This window comes from Eubalaena glacialis, chromosome 10 (genome assembly GCF_028564815.1).
Source record: "Eubalaena glacialis isolate mEubGla1 chromosome 10, mEubGla1.1.hap2.+ XY, whole genome shotgun sequence".
NCBI classification, from domain to species: domain Eukaryota; kingdom Metazoa; phylum Chordata; class Mammalia; order Artiodactyla; family Balaenidae; genus Eubalaena; species Eubalaena glacialis.
Genome location: NC_083725.1, coordinates 42,024,021 through 42,050,026, shown reverse-complemented (window position 1 = coordinate 42,050,026; position 26,006 = coordinate 42,024,021). Strand labels below are relative to the sequence as shown.

The 26,006-nt window shown below is 38.4% G+C and overlaps 1 protein-coding gene across 1 annotated transcript in view; it reads right to left on the bottom strand.

The window, feature by feature from the left end:
* Nucleotides 1-25,579, bottom strand: part of TMEM123 (transmembrane protein 123) — an 86,520-nt gene extending 60,941 nt beyond the window's left edge. Inside the window, exons 1-2 of the mRNA XM_061202641.1 lie at nt 25,268-25,579; nt 21,017-21,073 (exon numbers count right to left, since the gene is read on the bottom strand). Of these exons, the coding sequence (XP_061058624.1) occupies nt 21,017-21,073; nt 25,268-25,367 (157 nt within the window). The 5' untranslated portion in view covers nt 25,368-25,579. The remainder of the gene's footprint in view (nt 1-21,016; nt 21,074-25,267) is intronic.
* Nucleotides 25,580-26,006: the final 427 nt, after the last annotated feature.

The window sequence follows — 26,006 nt, the reverse complement described above, 5'->3', positions numbered from 1 at the left end:
GGTCGCTTCAGGCCAAACAACCAACAGGGATGGAACCCAGCCCCACCAATCAGCAGACAAGCTGATTAAAGTTTTACTGAGCTCTGCCCACCAGAGCAACAGCCAGCTCTACCCACCACCAGTCCCTTCCAACAGGAAACTGGCAGAAGCCTCTTAGATAGCCTCATCCCCCAGATGGCAGACAGTGGAAGCAAGAACAACTACAGTCCTGCAGCCTGTGAAACAAAAACCACATTCACAGAAAGACAGACAAGATGAAAAGGCAGAGGGCTATGTACCAGATGAAGGAACAAGATAAAACCCCAGAAAAACAACTAAATGAAGTGGAGATAGGCAACCTTCCAGAAAAAGAATTCAGAATAATGATAGTGAAGATGATCCAGGACCTCAGAAAAAGAATGGAGGCAAAGATGGAGAAGATGCAAGAAATGTTTAACAAACACCTAGAAGAATTAAAGAACAAACAAACAGAGGTGAACAATACAATAACTGAAATGAAAACTACACTAGAAGGAATCAATAGCAGAATAACTGAGGCAGAAGAACAGATAAGTGACCTGGAAGACAGAATGGTGGAATTCACTACCGCAGAACAGAATAAACAAAAAAGAATGAAAAGAAATGAAGATAGTCTAAGAGACCTCTGGGACAACATTAAACATACCACCATTCGCATTATTGGGGTCCGAGAAGGAGAAGAGAGAGAGAGAGGACTAGAGAAAATATTTGAAGAGATTATAGTCGAAAACTTCCCTAAAATGGGAAAGGAAATGGCCACCCAAGTCCAGGAAGTGCAGAGAGTCCCAGGCAGGATGAACCCAAGGAGAAACACACCAAGACACGTAGTAATCAAATTGACAAAAATTAAAGACACAGAAAAATAACTGAAAGGAACAAGGGAAAAATGACAACATACAAGGGAACTCCTATAAGATTAATAGCTGATTTCTCAGCAGAAACTCTACAAGCCAGAAGTAGCATGATATACTTAAAGTGATGAAAGGGAAGAACCTACAACCAAGATTACTCTACCCAGCAAGGATCTCATTCAGATTTGATGGAGAAAACAAAACCTTTACAGACAAGCAAAAGCTAAGAGAATTCAGCAGCACCAAACCAGCTCTACAACAAATGCTAAAGGAACTTCTCATTCAGATTTGATGGAGAAAACAAAACCTTTACAGACAAGCAAAAGCTAAGAGAATTCAGCAGCACCAAACCAGCTCTACAACAAATGCTAAAGGAACTTCTCTAAGTGGGAAACACAAGAGAAGAAAAGGACCTACAAAAACAAACCCAAAACAATTCAGGAAATGGTCATAGGAACATACATATAATTACCTTAAACGTGAATGGATTAAATGCTCCAACCAAAAGACAAAGGCTCACTGAATGGATACGAAAACAGGACCCGTATATATGCTGTCTACAAGAGACCCATTTCAGACCTAGGGACACATACAGACTGAAAGTGAGGGGATGGAAAAAGGTATTCCATGCAAACGGAAATTAAAAGAAAGCTGGAGTAGCAATACTTATATCAGATAAAATAGACTTTAAAATAAAGAAGGTTAAAAGAGACAAGAACACTACATAATGATCAAGGGATCAATCCAAGAAGAAGACATAACAATTATAAATATATATGCACCCAACACAGGAGCACCTCAATACATAAGGCAACTGCTAATAGCTATAAAAGAGGAAAACGACAGTAACACAATAATAGTGGGGGACTTTAACACCTCACTTACACCAATGGACAGATCATCCAAACAGAAAATTAATAAGGAAACACAAGCTTTAAATGACACAATAGACCAGATAGATTTAATTGATATTTATAGGACATTCCATCCAAAAACAGCAGATTACACTTTCTTCCCAAGTGCGCATGGAACATTCTCCAGGATAGATCATATCTTGGGTCACAAATCAAGCCTCAGTAAATTTAAGAAAATTGAAATCATATCAAGCATCTTTTCTGACCACAACACTATAAGACTAGATATGAATTACAGGAAAAAATCTGTAACAAATACAAACACATGGAGGCTAAACAGTACGTTACTAACTAACCAAGAGATCACTGAAGAAATCAAAGGGGAAATCAAAAAATACCTAGAGGCAAATGACAACGAAAACATGATGATCCAAAACCTATGGGATGCAGCAAAAGCAGTTCTAAGAGGGAAGTTTATAGCAATACAAGCCTACCTCAAGAAAAAAGAAAAATTTCAAATAAACAATCTAACCTTACACCTAAAGGAACTACAGAAAGAAGAACAAACAAAACCCAAAGTTAGTAGAAGGAAAGAAATCTAAAGATCAGAGCAGAAATAAATGAAATAGAAACAAAGAAAACAATAGCAAAGATCAATGAAACTAAAAGCTGGTTCTTTGAGAAGATAAACAAAATTGATAAACCATTAGCCAGATTCATCAAGAAAAAGAGGGAGAGTACTCAAAGCAATAAAATTAGAAATGAAAAGGGAGAAGTTATAACAGACATTGCAGAAATACAAAGCATCCTAAGAGACTACTACAAGCAACTCTCTGCCAATAAAATGGACAACCTGGAAGAAACGGACAAATTCTTAGAAAGGTATAACCTTCCAAGACTGAACCAGGAAGAAACAGAAAATATGAACAGACCAATCACAAGTAATGAAATTGAAACTGTGGTTAAAAATCTTCCAACAAACAAAAGTCCAGGACCAGATGGCTTCACAGGTGAATTCTATCAAACTTTTAGAGAAGAGCTAACACCCATTCTTCTCAAACTCTTCCAAAAAATTGCAGAGGAAGGAACACTCCCAAACTCATTCTATGAGGGCACCATCACCCTGATACCAAAACCAGACAAAGATACTACAAAAAAAGAAAATTACAGACCAGTATCACTGATGAATATAGATGCAAAAATCCTCAACAAAATACTAGCAATTAGAAACCAACAACACATTAAAAGGATCATACACCATGAACAAGTGGGATTTATCCCAGGGATGCAAGGATTCTTCAATATATGCAAAGCAGTCAATGTGATACATCATATTAACAAACTGAAGAATAAAAACCATATAGTCATCTCAATACATACAGAAAAGCTTTCGACAAAATTCAACACCCACTTATGATAAAACCTCTCCAGAAAGTTGGCATAGAGGGATCCTACCTCAACATAATAAAGGCCATATATGACAAACCCACAGCAAACATCATTCTCAAAGGTGAAAAACTGAAAGCATTTCCTCTAAGATCAGGAACAGGACAAGGATGTCTACTCTCACCACTATTATTCAACATAGTTTTGGAAGTCCTAGCCATGGCAATCAGAGAAGAAAAAGAAATAAAAGGAATAGAAATTGGAAAAGAAGAAGTAAAACTGTCACTGTTTGCAGATGACATGATACTATACATAGAGAATCCTAAAGATGCCACCAGAAAACTACTAGAGCTAATCAATGAATTTGGTAAAGTTTCAGGATACAAAATTAATGTACAGAAATCTCTTGCATTCCTATACACTAATGATGAAAAATCTGAAAGAGAAATTAAGGAAACACTCCCATTTACCACTGCAACAAAAAGAATAAAATACCTAGGAATAAACCTACCTAGGGAGACAAAAGACCTGTATGCAGAAAACTATAAGACACAGATGAAAGAAATTAAAGATGATATAAACAGATGGAGAGATATATCATGTTCTTGGATTGGAAGAATCAAGACTGTGAAAATGACTATACTACCCAAAGCAATCTACAGATTCAATGCAATCCCTATCAAATCACCAATGGCATTTTTTACAGAACTAGAACAAAAAATCTTAAAATTTGTTTGGAGACACAAAAGAACCCGAATAGCCCAAGCAGTCTTGAGGGAAAAAAATGGAGCTGGAGGAATCAGACTCCCTGACTTCAGACTATACTACAAAGCTACAGTAATCAAGACAATACGGTACTGGCACAAAAACAGAAATATAGCTCAATGGAACAGGACAGAAAGCCCAGAGATAAACCCACGCACCTACGGTCAACTAATCTATGACAAAGGAGGCAAGGATATACAATGGAGAAAAGACAGTCTCTTCAATAAGTGCTGCTGGAAAACTGGACAGCTACATGTAAAAGAATAAAATTAGAACACTCCTTAACACCATATACAAAAATAAACTCAAAATGGATTAGAGACCTAAATGTAAGGCCAGACACTATAAAACTCTAAGAGGAAAACATAGGAAGAACACTCTTTGACATACATCACAGCAAGATCTTTTTTGATCCATCTCCTAGAGAAAATAAAAACAAAAATAAACAAATGGGATGTAATGAAACTTAAAAGCTTTTGCACAGCAAAGAAAACCATAAACAGGACGAAAAGGCAACCCTCAGAATGGGAGAAAATATTTGCAAATGAATCAACGGACAAAGGATTAATCTCCAAAATATATAAACAGCTCATGCAGCTCAATATTAAAAAGCAACCAATGAAAAAATGGGCAGAAGACCTAAATAGACATTTTTCCAAAGAAGACATACAGATGGCCAAGAAGCACATGAAAAGCTGCTCAACATCACTAATTATTAGAGAAATGTAAATCAAAACTACAATGAGATATCACCTCACACCAGTTAGAATGGGTATCATCAGAAGATCTACAAACAACAAATGCTGGAGAGGGTGTGGAGAAAAGGGAACCCTCTTGCACTGTTGGTGGGAATGTAAATTGATACAGCCACTATGGAGAACAGTATGGAGGTTCCTTAAAAAACTAAAAATAGAATTACCATATGACCCAGCGATTCCCACCACTGGGCATATACCCAGAGAAAACCATAATTCAAAAAGACACATGCACCCCTATGTTCATTGCAGCACTATTTACAATAGTCAGGACATGGAAGCAACCTAAATGTCCATCAGCAGATGAATGGAAAAAGAAGATGTGGTATATATATACAATGGAATATTACTCAGCCATAAAAAGGAACGAAATTGGGTCATTTGTAGAGACGTGGATGCATCTAGAGAGTGTCATACTGAGTGAGGTAAATCAGAAAGAGAAAACCAAATATCGTATATTAATGCATATATGTGGAACCTAGAAAAATGGTACAGATGAACCGGTTTGCAGGGCAGAAATAGAGACACAGATGTAGAGAACAAACGTATGGACACCAAGGGGGGAAAGTGGCGGGGGGGGGTGGGATGAATTGGGAGATTGGGATTGACATATATACACTAATATGTATAAAATGGATAACTAATAAGAAAAAAAAAAGACACAAAAAAACAAATAACCTAATTTAAATATGGGCAAAATACTTAAATATTTTGGAGTGGGAGGCTGGGGTTAGCAGATGTAAGCTTTTTATATACAGAACAGATAAACAACAACGTCCTACTCTATAGCACAGAGAACTGTATTCATTATCCTACGATAAACCATAATGGAAAAGAATATAAAAAATATATATATATGTATAACTGAATCACTTTGCTGTACAGTAAACTAACAAACAGTAGTTAACACATTGTAAATCAACTATACTTCAATTAAAAAATACTTAAATAGCTATTTCTCAAAGCAAGATATGCAAATAACCAATAAATACATGAAAGATGCTCAACATCATTAGTCAACAAAGAAGTGCAAATCAATGAGATACTATTTCATACCCACTAGGATGGCTAGAATAAAAAGTTTAAAAGTGCTGGAAAGGATGTGGAGAAATCAGAATCAGGATACACTGCTAGTGGGAATGTAAAATGGTACAGCCATTTTGGAAAACAACCTGGCAGTTCATTGCGCATGGTGTTACCACATGACCCAGCAATTCTGCTCCTAAGAACATATATCCACACAAAAATGTGTACACAACTGTTTACAGCAGCATTATTCATAGTAGTCCAAAGGTGGAAACAACCTAAATGTCCATCAATGGATGAATGTAGAAACATTATATGGTATATCCATACAGTGGAATATTATTCAGCCATAAAAGGGCTACAACTTGGATGTATCTCGAACACATTGTTAAGTGAAAGAAGCCAATCACAAAAGACCACATACTACAATGATTCCATTCATATGAAAGTCCAGAATAAGGAAATCTATAGAGGAAGTAGATTAGTGATTGCTTGGGGCTGGGGGTCGGGGTGAGATGGGGGATAAGGGGATGATGGCTACAGGGCACAGAATTTCTTTTCTGAGGTGATGAAAATATTCTCAAATTAACTGTGGTGATGGCTGCACTTATCTGAATATACTAAAAGCCACTGAATTATACACCTGAAATGGCTGAATTATATCTCAGTAAAGCTGTTTTTAAAAAAAGAACCAAAAAACCCCCCAAAACCAATATGAAAATATTCTAAACTTAAAGGATTGTAACTCCAAATGATAAGACTTTTTATTAATCATGTATGAGACTGGCAAATATTAAAATGTTTGCTATTACCCAGTGCTGTCGAGGCGTGGAAAGCAGGCACCTTTTACTGCCAGTGGGAGTAAACTAGTGTAATTTTCTTGGAAGAAAATTTAGCAATATATCATCAATTAAAATACATGCATGATTTGACTCAGCAATCCCACCACTAGAAAAGAACACCACAGGTGCCCTAGCAGAGGTATACCAGCATGCAATAGGAAGGATGCTCACTGTAGCACTGCTTAAGTTAGCAGAGACTGCAAACAACCTAAATATCTATCAGTGGGGGCCTGGCTGAATGACTTATGCTGCATCTGTACTGTGGAGTCCACGTAGCCATTAGGAAGGATGAGGATAAGTGAGACCAGCTGAGTAGAGAACAGTGTGCTTAGCAGTATCCATTTATGTTCGTAAAAAACACATATGCTAGATTTGCATTATGCTTAAATTGTTTTTTGGAATGATACATGTAAAACTGGTAACCATTTCTCGCTTTAGATATGAATGGTTGGTCCCTCAAGTGAGATACGAAATACAAGAGCAGATCTTTGGGTGGATAATGAATCTGGCTTTTGACTGTTGAAGTACATTTGGGAAAAGGACTGAGTGGGACTCCATAGAGAAAAGAAGACTGGTATTATGTACTTCATATTTTCAAGTACTGTTTGAACTTTTAAATTATGTACATGCATTACTCCTATTGTATAATAAGTTGTAAACAAAATTAAAATATGAAGGAAAAAAAGAAGATACTGCAAGCAAAAAGATGAATGCCTGATACCAACTACTGCTTAACTCTATAATCAGTACATCAAAGTCTCTTCCTTGGATAATTATGCATCTGGGGAAGTTATTCTTGAGAATCTCTATGTATTACTGCACATAATTGGGTAGGTAAGTCATTAATCTTAGTCTGAAAGAAGTCACGAGAGTCCAGAGCAAGCCTACCAGATTTCCACGAAAAAGAAAGATAAAAAAGAAGTGCTGTGTATTCAATCCCAGTTGAGTCCATTTTCCTATTCAAACTAGAATTCACATTCAGCAAGGACCCATGGAGCACTCAATGTGTGGCAGCCCCTTCAAGGGCATACTGAAAGACAACAGGAAACGAGGGTCTGATGGTTGGCTTTTCTGCCCTATGCCTACTTTTGCGGGGAGAGAGGACCTATGTTTATCTTCTACACCATCTTTTGTTTTTCTGGATTTTCAAAAGGAACAAAAGTATAAAAAATTGCTCAAACTTTTCTCAGTGCATGTGCATCCCGCACTGTTTCTCTCTCCTAACCTCCGTTCATCATGACCTTCCCCCCTCCCGCTGCCCCCACGAACTGAAGCTAACATTCACAATTTCCTGGGTTTTCCCAGAACTCGTACAGCAGGCTGGTTACTCAGCCCCATTATCTCTAACCCTTAAAATGATTTAAACGTTAGATATTCCCTTAGATGTTCACATCACAATAAAGTGCAAGCAGCAGTTCTTGATCTGAATTGGAAGCATTTCATTTGGCTCCTAATTATACCTTCAGGATAGAGGCACGCTTCAGGAAAGAAAACACTAGAACAATTCCAATTTATTATTACACCTGCTGTCTTGAGAATGCAGAGTATGAAGGTGCATAGTGGTTTAGAATCACTGTAGCATTTTAATGTTTGAAGAAATAACACCCCCCTCCCAACAACAACAAAAAAAAGACCCAGAAAAATTAATGAGGTTGGCAGAATCCACATCCCTCGGCCTCCTCTTCTGGAGCCTGCTCTGTTTTTGACATTTCAAAATACAACTCTTACATCTTAAATACTGTATTTCCACTTCATAATTTCCTATATGTGATAACATAACTGCAGTGTACACCCACGGCTGCATGCCAGCCACATGACCTGCCTGGGCTCCTTGGACACAAGAGGCTCACTCCTGTTTCACACCTGCACTATTTATTCTTTCTGCCTGCAGTGCTCTCTCCCTGGTATACGCAGGGCTGGCTCCTCCCTGTTAGTCAGGGCTCAGCTCAGATGACCCCACCTCAGGGAGGTCCTCCCTGACCACCCAGTCTGAAGCAGCCCTTCCTCAGTCATTCTCTACCACATTACCCTGTTTATGTATTTACATATTTATATTACCTTGTTTATTTCTAAAAATCACGATCTGAAATCATCTTCTTTAGTTGTTTATCTCCTTATAGTCTGTATCTCCCCACCTGATTATAAACTTTTTGAGAGCAGGGACTAATCTGTCTTATTTATCACTGTATATGCCTTGTGCCTAAAACAGTGAATAGTAAAGTGGGCAGTCAAAACAAACATCTGTTCACTCTATAACTGAACATAATATTGCATGATTTCCCACTCTACATTCCTTGAGACAAAACCTGATGATGTTAAAAATTACCAGCAATTTTCAAATGCAATCTCAAAAACATGAGTTGAACACAATAAACAGTCTTTGAGGAGTTGAAGCAGTTCCTTAAGTACAAATTAATCCTTCAGAGTTGTCAGAGAAATTCTTTCCTACATCAACTCTCTAGTTAGAAACAAGTATCAATATCTATACCTACATGTCTGTCTGTCTGTCTATCTAACACCATTTGCATCTGAAGCAACCTGTCAGGCCAACTGGTTCCTGTCTTATAGCAGCTTACAACCTAACAGGAAGTTTCCATCTAATGTTTCTTTCACCCATAAAACATTTTACCCAAAGTGAATAAAAGAAGGTAGTAAGGAATATGGGATTATATACCTGAAGTAAAATTCTTTCTACTTCAGTAAGACTTGTAGTGTTTCCACTGGGGGTAAAAATTGGAATAATTACTTGAGTAAGCTGTTCCCAAATTTCTGCTGCCCTCTTCTGCAGAAATCTAACCTCCAAATCAGGTCCATCTGTTCAAAATTGCTATGGTCCTGCCAGGTCTGTGGATAAAGCCAACCCTACTAGAGCAGCTCAAGTGACTGTACCAAGGATGGGTTACCAAGCCAAAGGCAATTGTGTATGGATAGAACATTAAGGAAGATCAACTGCTCTGAATCTGGTTTTGTAAAATTATGCCCAAGAAAAGAGCTTCAGACTGGATGGTGGTACCCTTGACCTCTGAGATTCCCCTTTTGGGGAAAGCACTGATGCTAACTTATTGAGGAGAAGGCTGTATCCTGAATGATACTGAGCTGTTGTTCTGAGACCTACTGTCCATTCTAGACTATGTTACATCTCCTTGTATCCTTGCCCAAACCCCTTTTATGAAGAATAATCTGGGCATGTGCCTTCCTTGCACCATGAAGAATAAACCCATCCATCCACAGACCCTAAATTATAAGCCCCTGACTGTACATGAAATGGGGGAAATTATTTTCTCTATAAGCTTATAAATCATCAAACAAGTCCCTGCACAAAAGAATGTCAAAAGTATGTCTGTCTTCAAATAATGATTAGAGCATATTAAAAAAATAGAACTGTTACATATAATTCGGTGGTACAGTTAGAAAGTAACCTTAATTCCTGTTTCTTTGACCTCAAGTATCTATCTTACTCTATAAACAAACAAAAAAAATCCAGCTATGATAATGGATAAGATTGGAGCATGGACCAGTCTTGTCTGAAAAACATATATAATGGTTCTTTGATAAGGTAAATCAGCAACTACAAAATATGTACTTGGTTCCACAATTCAGTTCAACCAACATGTGTGCATACCTACTATACGTACCAGGCATAGTGTTAGGTGCCAGGATGAATAAATCATAGATACCACTCACAGAACTTAGACAGAGACCAAAAAAACAAACAAAATAGAGAAAAATTGGATTTGTTGAATCCAATGTGGTGAGTCCTACAAAAGCGATAGGCACCGATGCTGTAGTATTGCTGGCTGTCTCCACTTTTCCCAACAGCACATTCCTGGAATACACATCATACAGGATTCCCCAAAGACGCTGTTTTCCTTTTGGGATTGGTGCCAAATAAACTGTGCTAAATTGCATCCAATAAATTGGCAAACGGTATGTCCAAAAGACAACCTTTCAATGATTAGAACTGTGTTACTACAAAAGAGAAAATAGAGGATATAAAAGGAATAAAACAGTTATGGAAAATGTTACACAATGAACAAAATATTTTTATAATAGCTGTATTATCTGGTCTCTTCAGAAAAATATTTTGAGGCAATGCTTTTTCTCCCCTCAGAATAAATTTCCCTGTGCTAGAAGGGGTATTTGAAATCATCTCACTGACTCTGAAGCTGTTCTCAAAGTACTGAATTCATCTTTAATGATCATTCAGCAAGAAAAATAACTTAGTATGATCAGATTGTCATAATTAATCTAAATATGACTGTTAAAAACAAGTAAATTAAATAGATGTACACAGAATAAAAAGTTTTTGGGTAAACTTTTAAAATAGTTTCCCCAAATCTTTTGGTAATCTGGAACCTTAAAGTTTTGCTAAGTTCAGTTAAATAATGAGTTAAGTTAAATTCATTGAATACCTGAATCATTTCCAAATAAGATAAAACACTGAAACACTAAATACTGAACCCAGGTTTATCCACTTTGGGCTTTCTTTTATAGAGTTACTAAAGATATTTAGTTCTCTTAGTAAATACTCTTTGTGCCATGCTAAAAAACTGTACTATGAGAAAGCATATGTTTCTAGAAATTATGAAATGTATTCATAAACTGACCAATCTAAAGAATGCTGGTCTAACAGTTCACAGTTCTTTTTCTTACTTTCACTAGAAATGAAGGTTACTTAGTGTTAAGAATTTTAATGCTTCAACATGATTAAAGCTACTAGAAATAATAAGGGAAACATCTCCATATGCAAGAAAACTAGGATGTGTGTTTTTGGTAAAAGAAGGTATGAGAGATGTGTTTTTGTTGAGAGAAAAGAAAGTAATTTGTCCTAAAGTGAGGCTTGTTATTTCAGAAAGGGAAAGAGGAAAAACACAGAACAAAATCTGAAGGGATACTAAGAAAGTTGTAGGAGGTTTGTGGAAAGAGAATCTTGGAAAAGAAGTTTTATGTGTGATCAAGCTGGATAAGATTGAACAAATTTGTTCTAAGGGTTTAAAAAAATAACCTTTAATATCAATAGTGTACTTATGTAAAACTGGAACTTAATTTTCTTTCATCTACTAAAAGAACAAAGTTTGCTTGGACTATTTATCTGCTCCTGATAAGATTCTGTGAAAGGTTTATTCTTATCTTTTAAGTAACCTGCTTAGAAAGCAAAGATTTTGTGTTTTATCAAAATTATTTCCTGTGCTTCATGTTATCTTAATCAGGTCTTTGATTACTTGGGAAAACAGAGTCTTCTCAATTTTAAAAGAACTAAGTTTTGCTCAGAACTATGTAAACTTTTTAGATAATAAAGTATTGCTTTATAATAATCTGTGATTTCATTTAGTCAAGTGTCCAAAACCTTTTGATAATTTTGACAAACTTCCCAAAAATCAAATTCTAAATAATGTCTTTTTGACCTGAAAGTAACCCTGGGCATTTCCAGAGCTCCTACAACATCTCAAAAGATTTGTTCTCTCTTTACAAAGAGATATTAAACTAATTAGGCTTATTTGGTATGTTAAATTACATGGGGAGCATTGTCAAATAAACGATAATAAACCTTTTTAAGTTATATTGCATGGGTGAATGTTATTAACATAAATGTTCTAGAAATTGTATAAAATTCTGATATGTCCTGATATGATGTTATCAGTCATAATTCTAGTTAGTATCCTAAAATGTGTGTCACAAAAATAACCATACTTTAGTAGAGCAATCTTTTCATAGTGCACTCCTGGGAGATGAAGGCCTCAAACACCACACACTACAGCCTGGAGATTTCATCTATTGGAAAAGACATCTCTAGAAAGACTCCTTTCAACCCCACTAGAAACACCTCTATCAGGCACTGTTAACCAACCCTTGTGTTGCCAAACTTCAAAAAAAATAGACTCTTGGATTTAACACATCACATCTCAAGAAAGCATCAAACACTGACTGGACCGGTACACCAACTGGTGACCTGAAAATAAAGATTTACAGGAATTGAAGCAGATGACACCTGAAGGAGACAGCTCTTCCAAGATGACTGAACCAGGCCTCTACAGGTATACACCTTTTTCTCCCCTTCTTTCTTGAAAAGACAATTCTCTTATCTGCATTTCCCAATTTATTGCAAAAGGGGAAACCTCTCTGACTGCTGGATCTGTCACTAGATACTCCAAACTGTTCATGATGTTGGAGATCCATTGTTTTTACCTGTAACTAATTTCTCATTAGTCCCAAATGCCACTGTCAATTATACCTACAAGCCTACAGGTGTTACCTATTTGGTTAGGCTGTTACATGCAGGTGTTCCCATGCCTTGTTTCAATCTTTCTCCAACCATAACAATACTAGTTCAATAAAAAACCTCCACCAATTGTACGACCTTAGGTCTCCCACACCCTTTTCCTTATTAAAATACCATCTGTTTTCCTACACCCAAGGGAAATACAAGCGGGCAAACTTCTCTTCGCAAGGCTTTTAGAGAAGACCCCTTTAGGCTGGGATAGTACCTTACAGAATGTCATACCAATTCCTCTGACCCTTGGCTTGAAAAGGTCAATCAGGAAATTCTAGCTAATGAAGAACCAGACCTTAGATGGAGTTCTCTGCTCCACCTGGTTTTATCTTTTTCTGCAGTGGATGACATTTCTCATGGGTATATGAATGTTTAGATAGATGGTGAACTGGAGGCCAATGCTTATTGGGACATTTAACTGTCAACATTTGTAACAAATCAGAAGCCTCCCATTGGTTCTCCCCATTAAACCTCCATGGCTGCCTTAAACAGGAACTTCCAGGAAGCACACATGACTCTGGGTTTGCCTCCATAGGGAGAGCCCTTCTCCCATGGGTTGGGGTAAGAACCAGGGAATGCATAATCAAAAATCTCTCCCTAACATTAGGAGAGCTAGCCAACTCCATAGCCAAGGCAGTAGCTGCCTAACAATAATCACATGACTCGTTGGCTAAGGTAGTTTTGGACAATCATATAGCCTTTGTTTATCTACTTGCTGAACAAGGAGGCATTTGTCTAATAGCAAATACCCTGTCACATATGGATTAATGCCTCTGGGAAGACAGAAATTCAACTGCACAAGATCAGGGAGCAAGTGTACTGGTTACAAGGAATTTCACCTGACTCTCTCCATGGTCCTTTGATTTGTTCAGCTGGCTACCTTCAGGTCTAGGGTTATGGTTTAGAATCATCAAACAACTTGGATTTGTCCTGTTACTTTTAATTGTTTTGCATAATTATTTTTCAACTTTGTACTGGTTGCCTGTCAAATCTCTGCAGAGGTTTTGCATCAGATAGAGAAAATTCTAACTCAATACTCTGAGATGATCTCCAAATGCTATGACCTTGATAAGATATAAACTTTACATGAGAAGTGTCTGAGAGTTCTCCCTCCTACCTTTCCCTGTTACTCAAATGTAGCTTCAACAGTTTCCAATTTGTGCATTTTCCCTCCAACGTGGGATATGACAACCAGGAAAGGACCTTCCTCAAACCAAGGAACAGAATCACCAAAACCTGACTCTTGATCAGTGATGCTTCTGAGGAAAGATCTTGATCAACAGGGGGAAATGTGAAAATAAATAAATAAACTCTCATTTAAAAATGGAGTTGAGAAGCCCTGAAGGGAGAGCTCTCATACACTACCTCTCACTGCCAGTTGCAGACCCAGCAGGAAGAAGCTTATTTTACATGCCGCAGAAGAAGGAAGAAAGATTTTCTCCTTGCCCAGCAACAGCCCAGCCCATGAGAAACGACCACATTCAGCCAATGAGAAGCTGCTATCACCCTGCACTCCTGCTCTCCTCCAACAAAATTCTGTTTGAAGCAGGCCCTCCCAACTTCCTCCCTTCCTCTATAAAAGCATACTTCTCTCCTTTGTTCTCCAGACTTGCCTATGATTCACCGTATTTTGCTTGTCCTGAATTACAATTAGTCTGCTGTTCCCAAATGAACTCATTTTGCTGGTAAAATAACTGGCTATTTAGTTTTTAAGGTTGACACACCATACATAAAATAAATTCAAAATGGTAAAGACTTGAACAAAAGACCTGAAACCATAAAACTCCTAGAACAAAACATAGGTGGTAAGCTCCTTGACAGTGATGTTGGCATGGTAATGACTTTTTTGAATCTGACACCAAAAGCAAAAGGAACAAAAGCAAAAATAAAGAAGTGGGACTGCATCAAACTAAAAAGCTTCTGCATAGCAAAGGAAACCATCAGCAAAATGAAAAGGCAACCTATTGAATGGGAAGAAATATTTGCAAATGATATATCCAATAAGGGGTTAATGTCCAAAATATATAAAGAGCTCATACAACTCAACATCAAAAAACAATCAAATTAAAAATGGGCAGAAGATCTAAATAAACATTTTCTCAAGGAAGACATAAAGATGGCCTACAGATACATGGAAAGATACTCTACTTCATTAATCATCAGGGAAATGCAAATCAAAACCATAATGAGATATTGCATCATACCTGTTAGAACGGCTATTATCAAAAAGACGAGAAATAAGTACTGTTGTGAAGGATATGGACAAAAGGGAACCCTTATGCACTGTTGGTGGCAACATAAATTGATGCAACCACTTTGGAAAACAGTATGGAGATTCCTCAAAAAATTAAAAATAGAACTATCGTATGATTCAGTTACCACTTCTCGGTATTTATCTGACGTAAACAGAGACACTAACTCAAAAAGATATGCAAACCCCCATGTTCATTTTGCATTACTTACAATAGCCAAGATATGAAACAATCTAAGTGTCTATCGATAGGTGAATGGATAAAGAAATTGTGGTATATATACACAATGGACTATTATTCAGCCACATAAAAGAAGGAAATCTTGCCATTTGTGACAAATATGGATGGACTGTGAGGGCATTATGCTAAGTGAAATAAGTCAGACAGAGAAAGACAAATACTGTATAATATCGCTTATATGTGGAATTCAAAAAATAAACAAAACAAGCTCATAGATACAGAGAACAAATCAGTGGCTGCCAGAGGTTGAGGATGGGGGCATGAGAGTAAAGGGTGAACTGTGCTTTATTTTTAGTCTGTTTAAATAAATTGAATTTTTAAAAATGAAAAAAAAAGGCCAATAGGAAAAGACACTGAACAACTGAATAAAGTATTTAAAAACAAAAAACCACTCCCACAACTGCCCAATAATAATCACAAGTACATTTAGGGTAATCTATCTTGTCATTTTTTTCCAATTGAAAATTTTTCTGCAGAATTACTGTAACTAGAATAAAAGTATATTCTGACTATGTACAGCAGAAATAATAAAAAGCAAGCCCAGAGGCAACTGAGAATATGAACTACATGGAGCATTAGGAAACCCACAACAATAAAAATCCATGACAAATACAAGAAGAGGATTTTTACACTCGTCAACATATATGTACCTAAAATAGGAGCACCCAAATACATGAAACAAATACTAACAGACATAAAGGGAGAAAGAGATGGAAATACAATAATAGTAGATTTTAACACCCTACGCACATCAATGGACAGATCTTCTAGACAGAAAATCAATAAGGCAACAAAGATCCAAAGGATACAACAGAACGGTTAGACTTAATTGATATTTTCAGGACATTACATCCAAAAAAAAACAGAATACACATTGTTTTCAAGTGCACATGGAACATTCTCTAGGATTGACCACATACTAGGGCACAAAACAAACCTCAACAAATTTAAGAGTACAGAAATTATTTCAAGCATCTTCTCTGACCACAACGACATGAAACTAGAAATCAACCACAAGAAAAGATATATGAAAAAAAACCGGGGCTTCCCTGGTGGCGCAGTGGTTAAGAATTCGCCTGCCAATGCAGGGGACACGGGTTAGAGCCCTGCACCTGGAAGACCCCACATGCCACGGAGCAGCTTGAGCCCGCGTGCCGCAACTAATGAAGCCCGCGCGCCTAGAGCCCGTGCTCCGGAACGAGAGAAGCCACCGCAATGAGAAGCCCGAGCACCACAAGGAAGAGTAGCCCCTGCTGCCGCAACTAAAGAAAGCCCGCACGCAGCAACGAAGACCCAACGCAGCCAAAAATAATAAATAAATAAATAAAAATTAAAAATACAAAACAAAACGATTACATGGAAACTAAACAAAATGCTACTAAGAAACCAATGGGTCAACGTGCAAATCAAAAAGGAAATTAAAAAATACCTTAAGACAAGTGACAATGAAAACACAACCATACAGAATCTATGGGATGCAGCAAAAGCAGTTCTTAAGAGGGAAGTTCATAGCGATACAGGCCTTCCTCAAGAAGCAAGAAAAAATTTCAAAAAATAACCTAACCTATCACCTAAAAGAATCAAAAAAAGGAAGAACAAACAAAACCTAAAGTCAGCAGAAGGAAGGAAATAATAAAGCTCAGAGAGGAAATAAATAAAATTGAGATAAAAAAACAATAGAAAAAATCAATAAAACCAAGACCTAGAAGAAAAGACAGAACCCAAATAAGAAATGAAAAAGGATAAATATCAACTGATACCACAGACATGCAAAAAACCATAAGAGAATACTATGAACAATTATATGACAACAAATTTGACAAACTAGAAGAAACGGACAACTTTCTAGAAGCATACAGCCCACCACAAATGAATCAAAAAGAAATAGATAATTTGAACAGAGCGACCACTAGAAGTGAAATAGAACCTGTAATAAAAAAAAGAACTCCCTACAAACAAAAGTCCAGGACCAGATGGCTTCACAGGAGAATTCTACCAAACATACATAGAAGAAATTTTACTGATCCTTCTCTAACTCTTCCAAAAGACTGTTGAGGCAACACTCCCAAAGACATTCTATGAAGCCAGCATCACGGTGATACTAAAACCAGACAAAGATACCACCAAAAAAGAAAAGTACAGGCCAATATCTTTGACAAACGTAGATGCAAAAGTTCTCAACAAAATACTAGCAAACTGAATCCAACAACACATAAAAAAGATCATATACTATAACCAAGTGGGATTCATCCTAGGTTCACAAGGAAGGTCCAACACATGCAAATCTATCAATGTGATACACCACATCAACAAAAGAAAAGACAAAAACCACATGATAATCTCAATAGACACAGAAAAAGCATTTGACAAAATTCAACATTCATTCATGATAAAAACTCTACCAAAATGGGTATAGAGGGAACATATCTCAATATAATAAAAGCCATTTATGACAAACCCACAGCCAATATAATACTTAATGGTGAAAAGCTGAAAGCCCCGCTAAATTCTGGAACAAGACAAGGATGCCCACTCTCACCACTTCTATTCAAAATAGTACTAAAAGTTCTAGCCACAGCAATCAGACAAGAAAAAGAAATAAAAGGTATCCAAATTGGAAGGGAAGAGGTAAAATTGTCACTATATACAGATGACATGATACTATATATAGAAAACCCTGATGACGCCACACAAAAACTATTGGAACTGATAAATAAATTCAGCAAGGTAGCAGGATACAAGATTAACATACAGAAATCACTTGCATTTCTTTACACTAACAATGAAATAGCAGAAGGGGAATGTAAAAAAAATTACTTTCTAAAATCACACCAAAAAAAAAAAATCTTAGGAATAAACCTGACCAAGGAGCTGAAAGACTTATATGCTGAGAACTATAAAACATTAATAAAGGAAATTAAAGATGATTCAAAGAAATGGAAAGATATCCCATGCTCTACTGCCCAAAGCAATCTACAGATTTAATGCGATCCCTATCAAATTACACATGACATTTTTCACAGAACTAGAATAAATAATCCTAAAATTTATACAGAACATAAAAGACCCAGAATTGCCAAAGCAATCCTGAGGAAAAAGAACAAAGCAGGAGGCACAACCCTCCCAGACAATACTGCAAGGCTACAGTAATCAAAACAGCATGGTATTGGCACAAAAACAGACATAGGGATCAATGGAACAAAATAGAGAGCCCAGAAATAAATCCACACCCCTACAGTCAATTAATCTTCAACAAAGGAGGCAAGAATATAAAATGGGAAAAAGTCTTTTCAGCAAGTGTTGCTGGGAAAGTTGGACAGCTGCATGTAAATCAATGAAGTTAAAACACACCCTCACGCCATGCACAAAAGTAAACTCAAAATGGCTTAAAGACTTAGATATAAGGCATGACACCATAAAACTCCTAGAAGAGATCATAGGCAAAACATTTCTGACATAAATCATACCAATGCTTTCTTATGTCCGTCTCCCAAGGCAATAGAAATAAAAACAAAAATAAACAAATGGGACCAAATCAAATTTACAAGCTTTTTCACTGCAAAGGAAACCACACAAAAATGAAAAAACAATATACAGAACGGGAGAAAATATTTGCAAAAGATGCGACCGACAAGGGCTTAATTTCCAAAATATACAAACAGCTCATAAAACCCAACAACAAAAAAGCAGACAACCCACCCAATCGAAGACCTAAAGAGGCATTTCTCCAAAGAAGACATACAGATGGCCAACAGCACATGAAAAGATGCTCAACATCTCTAATTATTAGAAAAATGCAAATCAAAACTACAATGAGGTACCACCTCACACCAGTCAGAATGGCCATCATTAAACAGTCTACAAATAACAAATGCTGGAGAGGGTATGGAGAAAAGGGAACCCTCCTACACTGTTGGTAGGAATGTAAGTTGGTGCAGCCACTATGGAAAACAGTATGGAGGTTCCTCAGAAAACCTAAAAATAGAATTACCATGTGATCCAGCAATCCCACTCCTGGGCATATATCTGGACAAAAGTATAATTCAAAAAGACACATGCATCCCTATGTTCATAGCAGCACTATTCACAATAGCCAAGACATGGAAACAACCTAAATGTCCATCGACAGATGAATGGATAAAGAAGATGTGGTATATATATACAATAAAACACTACTCAGCCATAAAAAAGATTGAAATAATGCCATTTGCAGCAACATGGATGCAACTAGAGACTATCACACTAAGTTTAGTAAGTCAGAAAGAAAGTCATTTGATGTCACTTATATGTGGAATCTAAAATATGGCACAAATAAACCTATCTATGAAACAGAAGCAGACTCATGGACATACAGAACAGACTTGTGGTTGCCAAGTGGGTGGGGGGTGTGGGGAAGGGATGGACTGGGAATTTGGGGTTAGTAGATGCAAACTATTACATACAGAATGGATAAGCAACAAGGCCCTACTATATAGCACAGGGAACTATATTCAATATTCTGGAATAAACCATAATGGAAAAGAATATAAAAAAGAATGTGTATATATGTATAACTGAATCACTTTGCTGTATAGCAGAAATTCACAGAACATTGTAAATCAACTATATTTCACCAAAAAAATTAATTAAAAAAAAACTCCATGACATTGCACAACAATATGAATGTACTTAATGCCACTGGGCTGTACGCTTAAAAATGGTTAACATTGTGAATTTTATGTTATGTGTATTTTTCTACAATGACATAAAACAAAAAACAAACAAAAACTCCAAGAAGTAAGGGCTTGGTCCATTTTGTAATGTGTCCTTACATTAGGGCACTCAATAAATATTTGTTGAATAAAAGTAGAGAAAATGGGTCCAGTGATAGGATTTGCATGCCTTTTTCTAGTTTCTACCTCTGTCAACTCTTAATAACAAGGACAGTAAGAAGATAAACTAAATACTGCTTACAAGAAACATGCCTTGATGGTTTACTATTTATAACATCAGCCTGGTTCCTATCTTTCCATGCTAATGAACTCAGAAAATCAAGAAAGAAATCCATTTGTCCCAAACTAAAAAAGCACAAGAAAAGTGCTTGAGCATCTTTTTGGGACTTTCCCGGTGGTCCAGTGGTTAAGAATCCACCTTCCAATGCAGGGAATGCGGGTTCGATCCCTGGCTGGGGAACTAAGATCCCACATGCCGTGGGGCAACCTGCGTGCTGCAACCAGAGGGGAGCCTGCAAGGTGCAAAGAAGACCCAGTGCAGCCAAAAAATTAAAAAAGGGCCTCATCTATTGTTTCAATAGGGAAGCAAGAGGGTGGGTTGAAATCTAACTGATGGGTGAAATATAAGTAGGGTCTCCCTGGAGTCCACCAAGGCAAATTAAGGCTGCTGTGGCTGACCAGCTTAGCGTGACTTGTTCTACCGGCAAGATCAGCAGACTTACATATTCATAGTACATATCTATAGGCAGAGTGCAAAATGTCATACCTAAAAATGTGCTTCAGAACTCAGTAATAAATTCCAGTATGCTTTTAGTTTTAGAATTTATTCACATCTTTGCTAAACTGAGAAAGACTATTAATCCAGTGAACTATCATTTACTGATGCCCACTAAGGGCAGCCCTTGATGGTAGGCTTTAGGGATTCATGAATGAACAAATCATGGTTAAGACAGGTCAGTGTACCAGCTTACATGTACTTGACTAGCTGATATTACTTTATGTATCCTAGACAGATAATCCGTTTCCTAACCTTTTTAAACTCACCTATTGGGTTATCATTGGAGTCTTCCACAGACATAGGATTCTTCTTACCTGGAGATCCTATAAAAACAAAGAAATATCCTGTGATGAAAGGACATTTAATATTTAACTAAGAACACTGGCAATATGTTTCTTTCTGTCTCTGGGGTGGTGGTGGTGTGGGGGAAGGGTAGATTATTCCACAGGAAGTTCTACTTTTGCCACTGTTGCTATGAAATATACCTTGAAACTGTCAGTAAATCTGGGACTGTATTATTGGATTTTTCAAGACAGAAAACATATGGCTAATGTAACACTTATATAGTACTTACTATGTGCCAGCCAATGATACAATAGTTTGCCAAAGTTCATTCACCCACATGAGGACACAGTGGTTGGTGAGGAATTTTTGCTACTGACAACTCTGCTCTTCTGAGTAGAGTGGACCATCCTGGGAGGGGCCCTTACTATTAATGGGTGCCCCTAGGTCTTGTACCACCAACATGCCTAACTTCATACAATGGAGAGAAGATGAAGTGGGTTAGGATTTTCATTTAAAATTGCAAGTCTTCTCAGTATAATTCTTTGAATTTTTAGCTAGTACCTTAAATTTTGGAAAAAGTTTGGAAGAATTCTATGCCCCAGTTAAGCAACTTTTCAGAGTGGGTTATTCATCTTTGGTCTTTGTATAATGGAAGATTAACACATATACTACATGGGAGGCAAGTAAGTTTATTATTGTGTACTTTTCACAAAGATAGGTTTCCCCTACCCAAAAAGCCTTCAAAGTACAAAGAAAGTAAGCAATAACAACTTTGAAGGAGCTATCTTTACTGTGTGTTTCTTCCTCTTGCTGGAACCATAATCCATTTATCACAAAAGGATATAGTGTGAAGATTAAACTTGAAAAAGATCAAGGTCGGTAGACTATACACATGTATTTAGCAGCAGGTAGCAAATAATTGCCAACATTATTAAGGGCTTACTACATGCCAGGCCTCATGGGGAGCATGTAACTTGCATTAGCTCATCTAACCCTCACAACAATTCTGTGACAGGAACACTGCTGTGCAGTGACAGAACTGAGACCCAAAGGAGGCCACCCAGCTAGTAAGTGGCAGAGTCTGGATTTGGACCAGGCTGTTTGATTCCAAAGCCTGTACTTGTGAGTGCCAAAACGGAGCCATTGATTTTCTGCTATAAACCTGCTTCTGCCCCAGTGTTCCCAGTTGTTGCATTACAAGTTGTTCAACCCTAAAACCAAGAGGTCATCTTTTGATTCTTCCTTCTTCCTCACTCCACCATGCAATCCATTAGCAAATGATTTCAGTTCTACTCCCCAAACAGATCTAGACTCTATCTACTTATCTCCATTACCACGTGCCTTCATCTTTTGCCTGGACTGCTATGAGAGCCCCCTGTTTTTGTCTCCCTGCTGTTGTCACTCTTAATGAGGGATGATTTCCTGGCAACCCATTTTTCTTTTTTTGGCTTGAGGAAGAAGGCAGAAGCAGTGTTCTTTCTAAGCTCTTTCTAGCTTTAGGACCTTTTCTCCTCTTTTCAAAAAATACTTATGAAGTACCTACTATGGGCAGGCTCTGTTTCTGTGTCCTAAGAGATAAAGAATGTCATGGACAATCTAAGTACAAGGAGGCTGATGCTTTACCTGACAAAATGACCAAGTATTAAAATAGAATATTGCACTAAATAGAAGAAAAGAAAGTTAAGTTCATGAAGTGGCATAGGCTCATTAAAGATTAATTTCATATTCTAATTGGCTACCCATTATGATGGCTTTTGAAGCCTGGGAATCACTTTAGAAAGTCCCTGTTATTTGGATTCCCCCTGCAGGCTAAGAACACTTTAACTAGGGCTTGCCTATGGTTTGATAGATGTAATCTAGAGAGTCGGAAATGGCCATCTCTTAGCAACCTATTTGAACTCTTGAATGTAGCATTTCTGAAGCCACCTTAATCCTTGGACTTTTCCATTTAAGGGTCAATAAAGTCCTTCCTTTCCCCTAAGGCTGTTTAAGGTGGGTTTCTGTCACTTGCCACCAAGAGACCTGATTAATAGCCTCCCCCACCCTTATGTCTTTCATTGCACTACCACAATCTATCCTCTTTGCTGGCTTGCTAACTTGTTCATAGTATCCCTCCTCCTTCAACTGAAGATATTTATAAAACTATGCAGCAGACTGTGAAGGATATTTTAAAAGAAGAATTTCAATAATGTTTTTATCTTCTCCCACAATATTCTGGGCAATGACTGTATTGTGGATAAAAGTATTATCTACTTGAAGAGCCAACATCACCTACTGTAGCTTAGTGGCAAAATGGTTAATTGAGAGCTTGGATTCTGGCCTCTGAAATCAAACATGTATTAGTTGTTTCACGTTGAATAAATTAGGTAACTTCTAAGCCTCAGTTTCCTCATTTATAAAATGGGGATAATACTGTGAGGATCCAATGGGATGAACTATGGACCTCAATTAGCACAGTGTGAGGAGCACAGGAAAAGTGTCTAGTAAAAATTAGCTATATAAGCTCTAGTATGACAAAAATCACTGTACTTCATAACGACACTTTATACAGATTACACACTGCATATAAAGACTAGGACAACGTTTACTTGCTCTTTTGAGACATCCTCTACAGAACCTTCCTTTACTCTAGTTTCAAGGTGACCTTATAGTCTGCAGAAATGGATTCCAGCTCACATTGGTTATACTAGTTCATGAAATCAAGGCTTTCATATAGTAGAGCATTCCAAGTTTTCCAAATAGCATTAACGTCTAGTGAGACATCAAGTAACAAGCAGAACAGTCAAACAGTGAGTATTAAAACAGGGCAAAAAAAAATCTGTTATGAGGGCAAAAGAAAAGCAAGCACACTCAGTTTCTCTACTCAGTAATTCTTTAGACAAACAATAAGCAGGTATACTTTCACAAAGTAACAAATAAAAAAATGGAGACCAACTCACATAAATATTGGCATAAAATTAGCAGCAAAATATACTGTTTAATTCCAGATAGTTCACTTTTACAATAAAATACCTCATAATATTGAAAATATGACAGACATGATTTTACTGATCATTCTTTCCGGAAACGATCTCAAAATTAGCTCTACAAAGTCAGTCTGTCACATGTGCAATTCAGCAAACAAAAAAATTTAGCAAAACAAACGAAAACTGTTATTGTCTAAGTCACCCAGATTATTCTAGCAAAAGCAGGTGTTGTGCCTGAACAGTCTGGTTTTGCAAACTGCTGGATAAAACTAATGTAATATACAGTGGATAGAATTTAAAACCAGGAAAAACTTGGGTCATTTAAACTAACTTATTCTAGTTTACTGACCATTAATCAGTGACCTGACTTCTATAAGAGTTGACAAAGAGAAAACAGAATTTACACAGCAAATCAGTTTTCACTTTACCCAAAAAGTCCCCAAAGGGCCAAGGGCCTAAAGGGACACCTCCACTTCCCCCAGAAGAGAAATGTCAAAATCATTTTGTTATGATTTTACTGACGACGTCGTGGACTCCTAACAATAGTGCAGCTGTGATCTTAAGGCTGCACAGCTGATATGAGCCTCGGCCCGCCTCGGCCGGTGTTTACGGTACACAAGGGGCTGGTAGCGCCCATCCACAGAAGCAAGAGCATCACCTGCGCCCGGGAGAGCTGTCCGCACTCCCCAAAAGCTCCCAACCAGCTACACTAGCCCCAAAGCGTCTGGGGTCCTTAAGACTATAAATAATCGGTTTGGTAATACACAATTAGGCGATGAAACGCCGGAAAACGCCTAAAAGGTTCCGCAACTAACTGGTAGACATGTTTGCTCAGGAATCGGTAGACATATTTTTCAATCCATCTAATCGTTTACAAAAGCAAGGCTTAGATAATCTCTAACCTCCCAGGAAAACATTAACTTCGGGGAAAGACTGTAACAACTAAGTTGAACCCCTTCTGAAGGCCCATCCTTCGGTAACTCAACAGGTTATACGCACTCCTCCAGGCCTGCGTCCGCTGCTTGCAGAAAAACTGAGGGGAAGGACCGGACCATTTCTTAAGCAGGCGGCCTTGGGGCAGGTGGGGGACTGGCCCAAGTCTCAGTTTTCCCCCTGATGGGGCCATCAGGTCACCTCCAGGTCTGCCCCGTGCGTTCGGCCTAAGACTTGCAGAACTTTCTGCACAACCAGATCCAACTTGGAAACTCCCGATGGGCAGCGCGACTCCTCCCGGGGCCGGGGCTGGCAATCCCCGCAGCCACTTACCCTCCGGGTCTGTGCTGTCGGCGATGATCTTCAGCAGCGCTACCCCCACCACGACCCCCAGGGCCAGCACAGCCAAGATACCTCGCGAGCCGAGTCCCATTGTTCCGAGGTAGGACGCGGAGGCCTCGTGGGTTCCCGAAGAGGTGGCGGCTGCGCTGGTTAGAGCTGTGCCTTGGCGCTCCCGAGCCCGCCCCGCGTCCCCTTCCGCCGCGCACGCTTCGCCTCCCACCGCCTGCCCCCCAAAGACCAAATAGGGCGCGGGAGCCTGGCCTGGAGAGGGCGTCGCGTGCCTGCCCCGGCGGCGGGACGGGGCGGGGCTGAGGCGGCGGGGCGGGGCGGGGCCGACACGCTGGGGCGGGGTTTGCGATTCGAAGCACCCGGACCCTCCTAGCTGCTGGATCCTCCTAGCTGCTTCCCCGTCTGACGCGCGCATGCGAGCTCCGGAACGCTCGAGCAGTTTTCTTTATTTTCGGAAAGGGCAGTTTTGTTTTTTTGGGTAGAAGCGAGCACCTCTGCCTCTCCCGATACCGAGTACGCCGGGCTTTGCTGGGCCCGGAAGGAAGTCTTTGAAGAGTAGTTTTCAGGTGAGGCACGGAGGCTGCGTGCGGCTCAGAGTGAGAGAGAGAAGTCGCAGGCGAGGACAGCATAAAAGGAGGTACAGGAAAGAGGGTTTTTTTCCTCCGAGTGACCCAGCCTAAGATGAGGCGGGGGTGAGGGGCTCGGCAAATTCATTATGGAT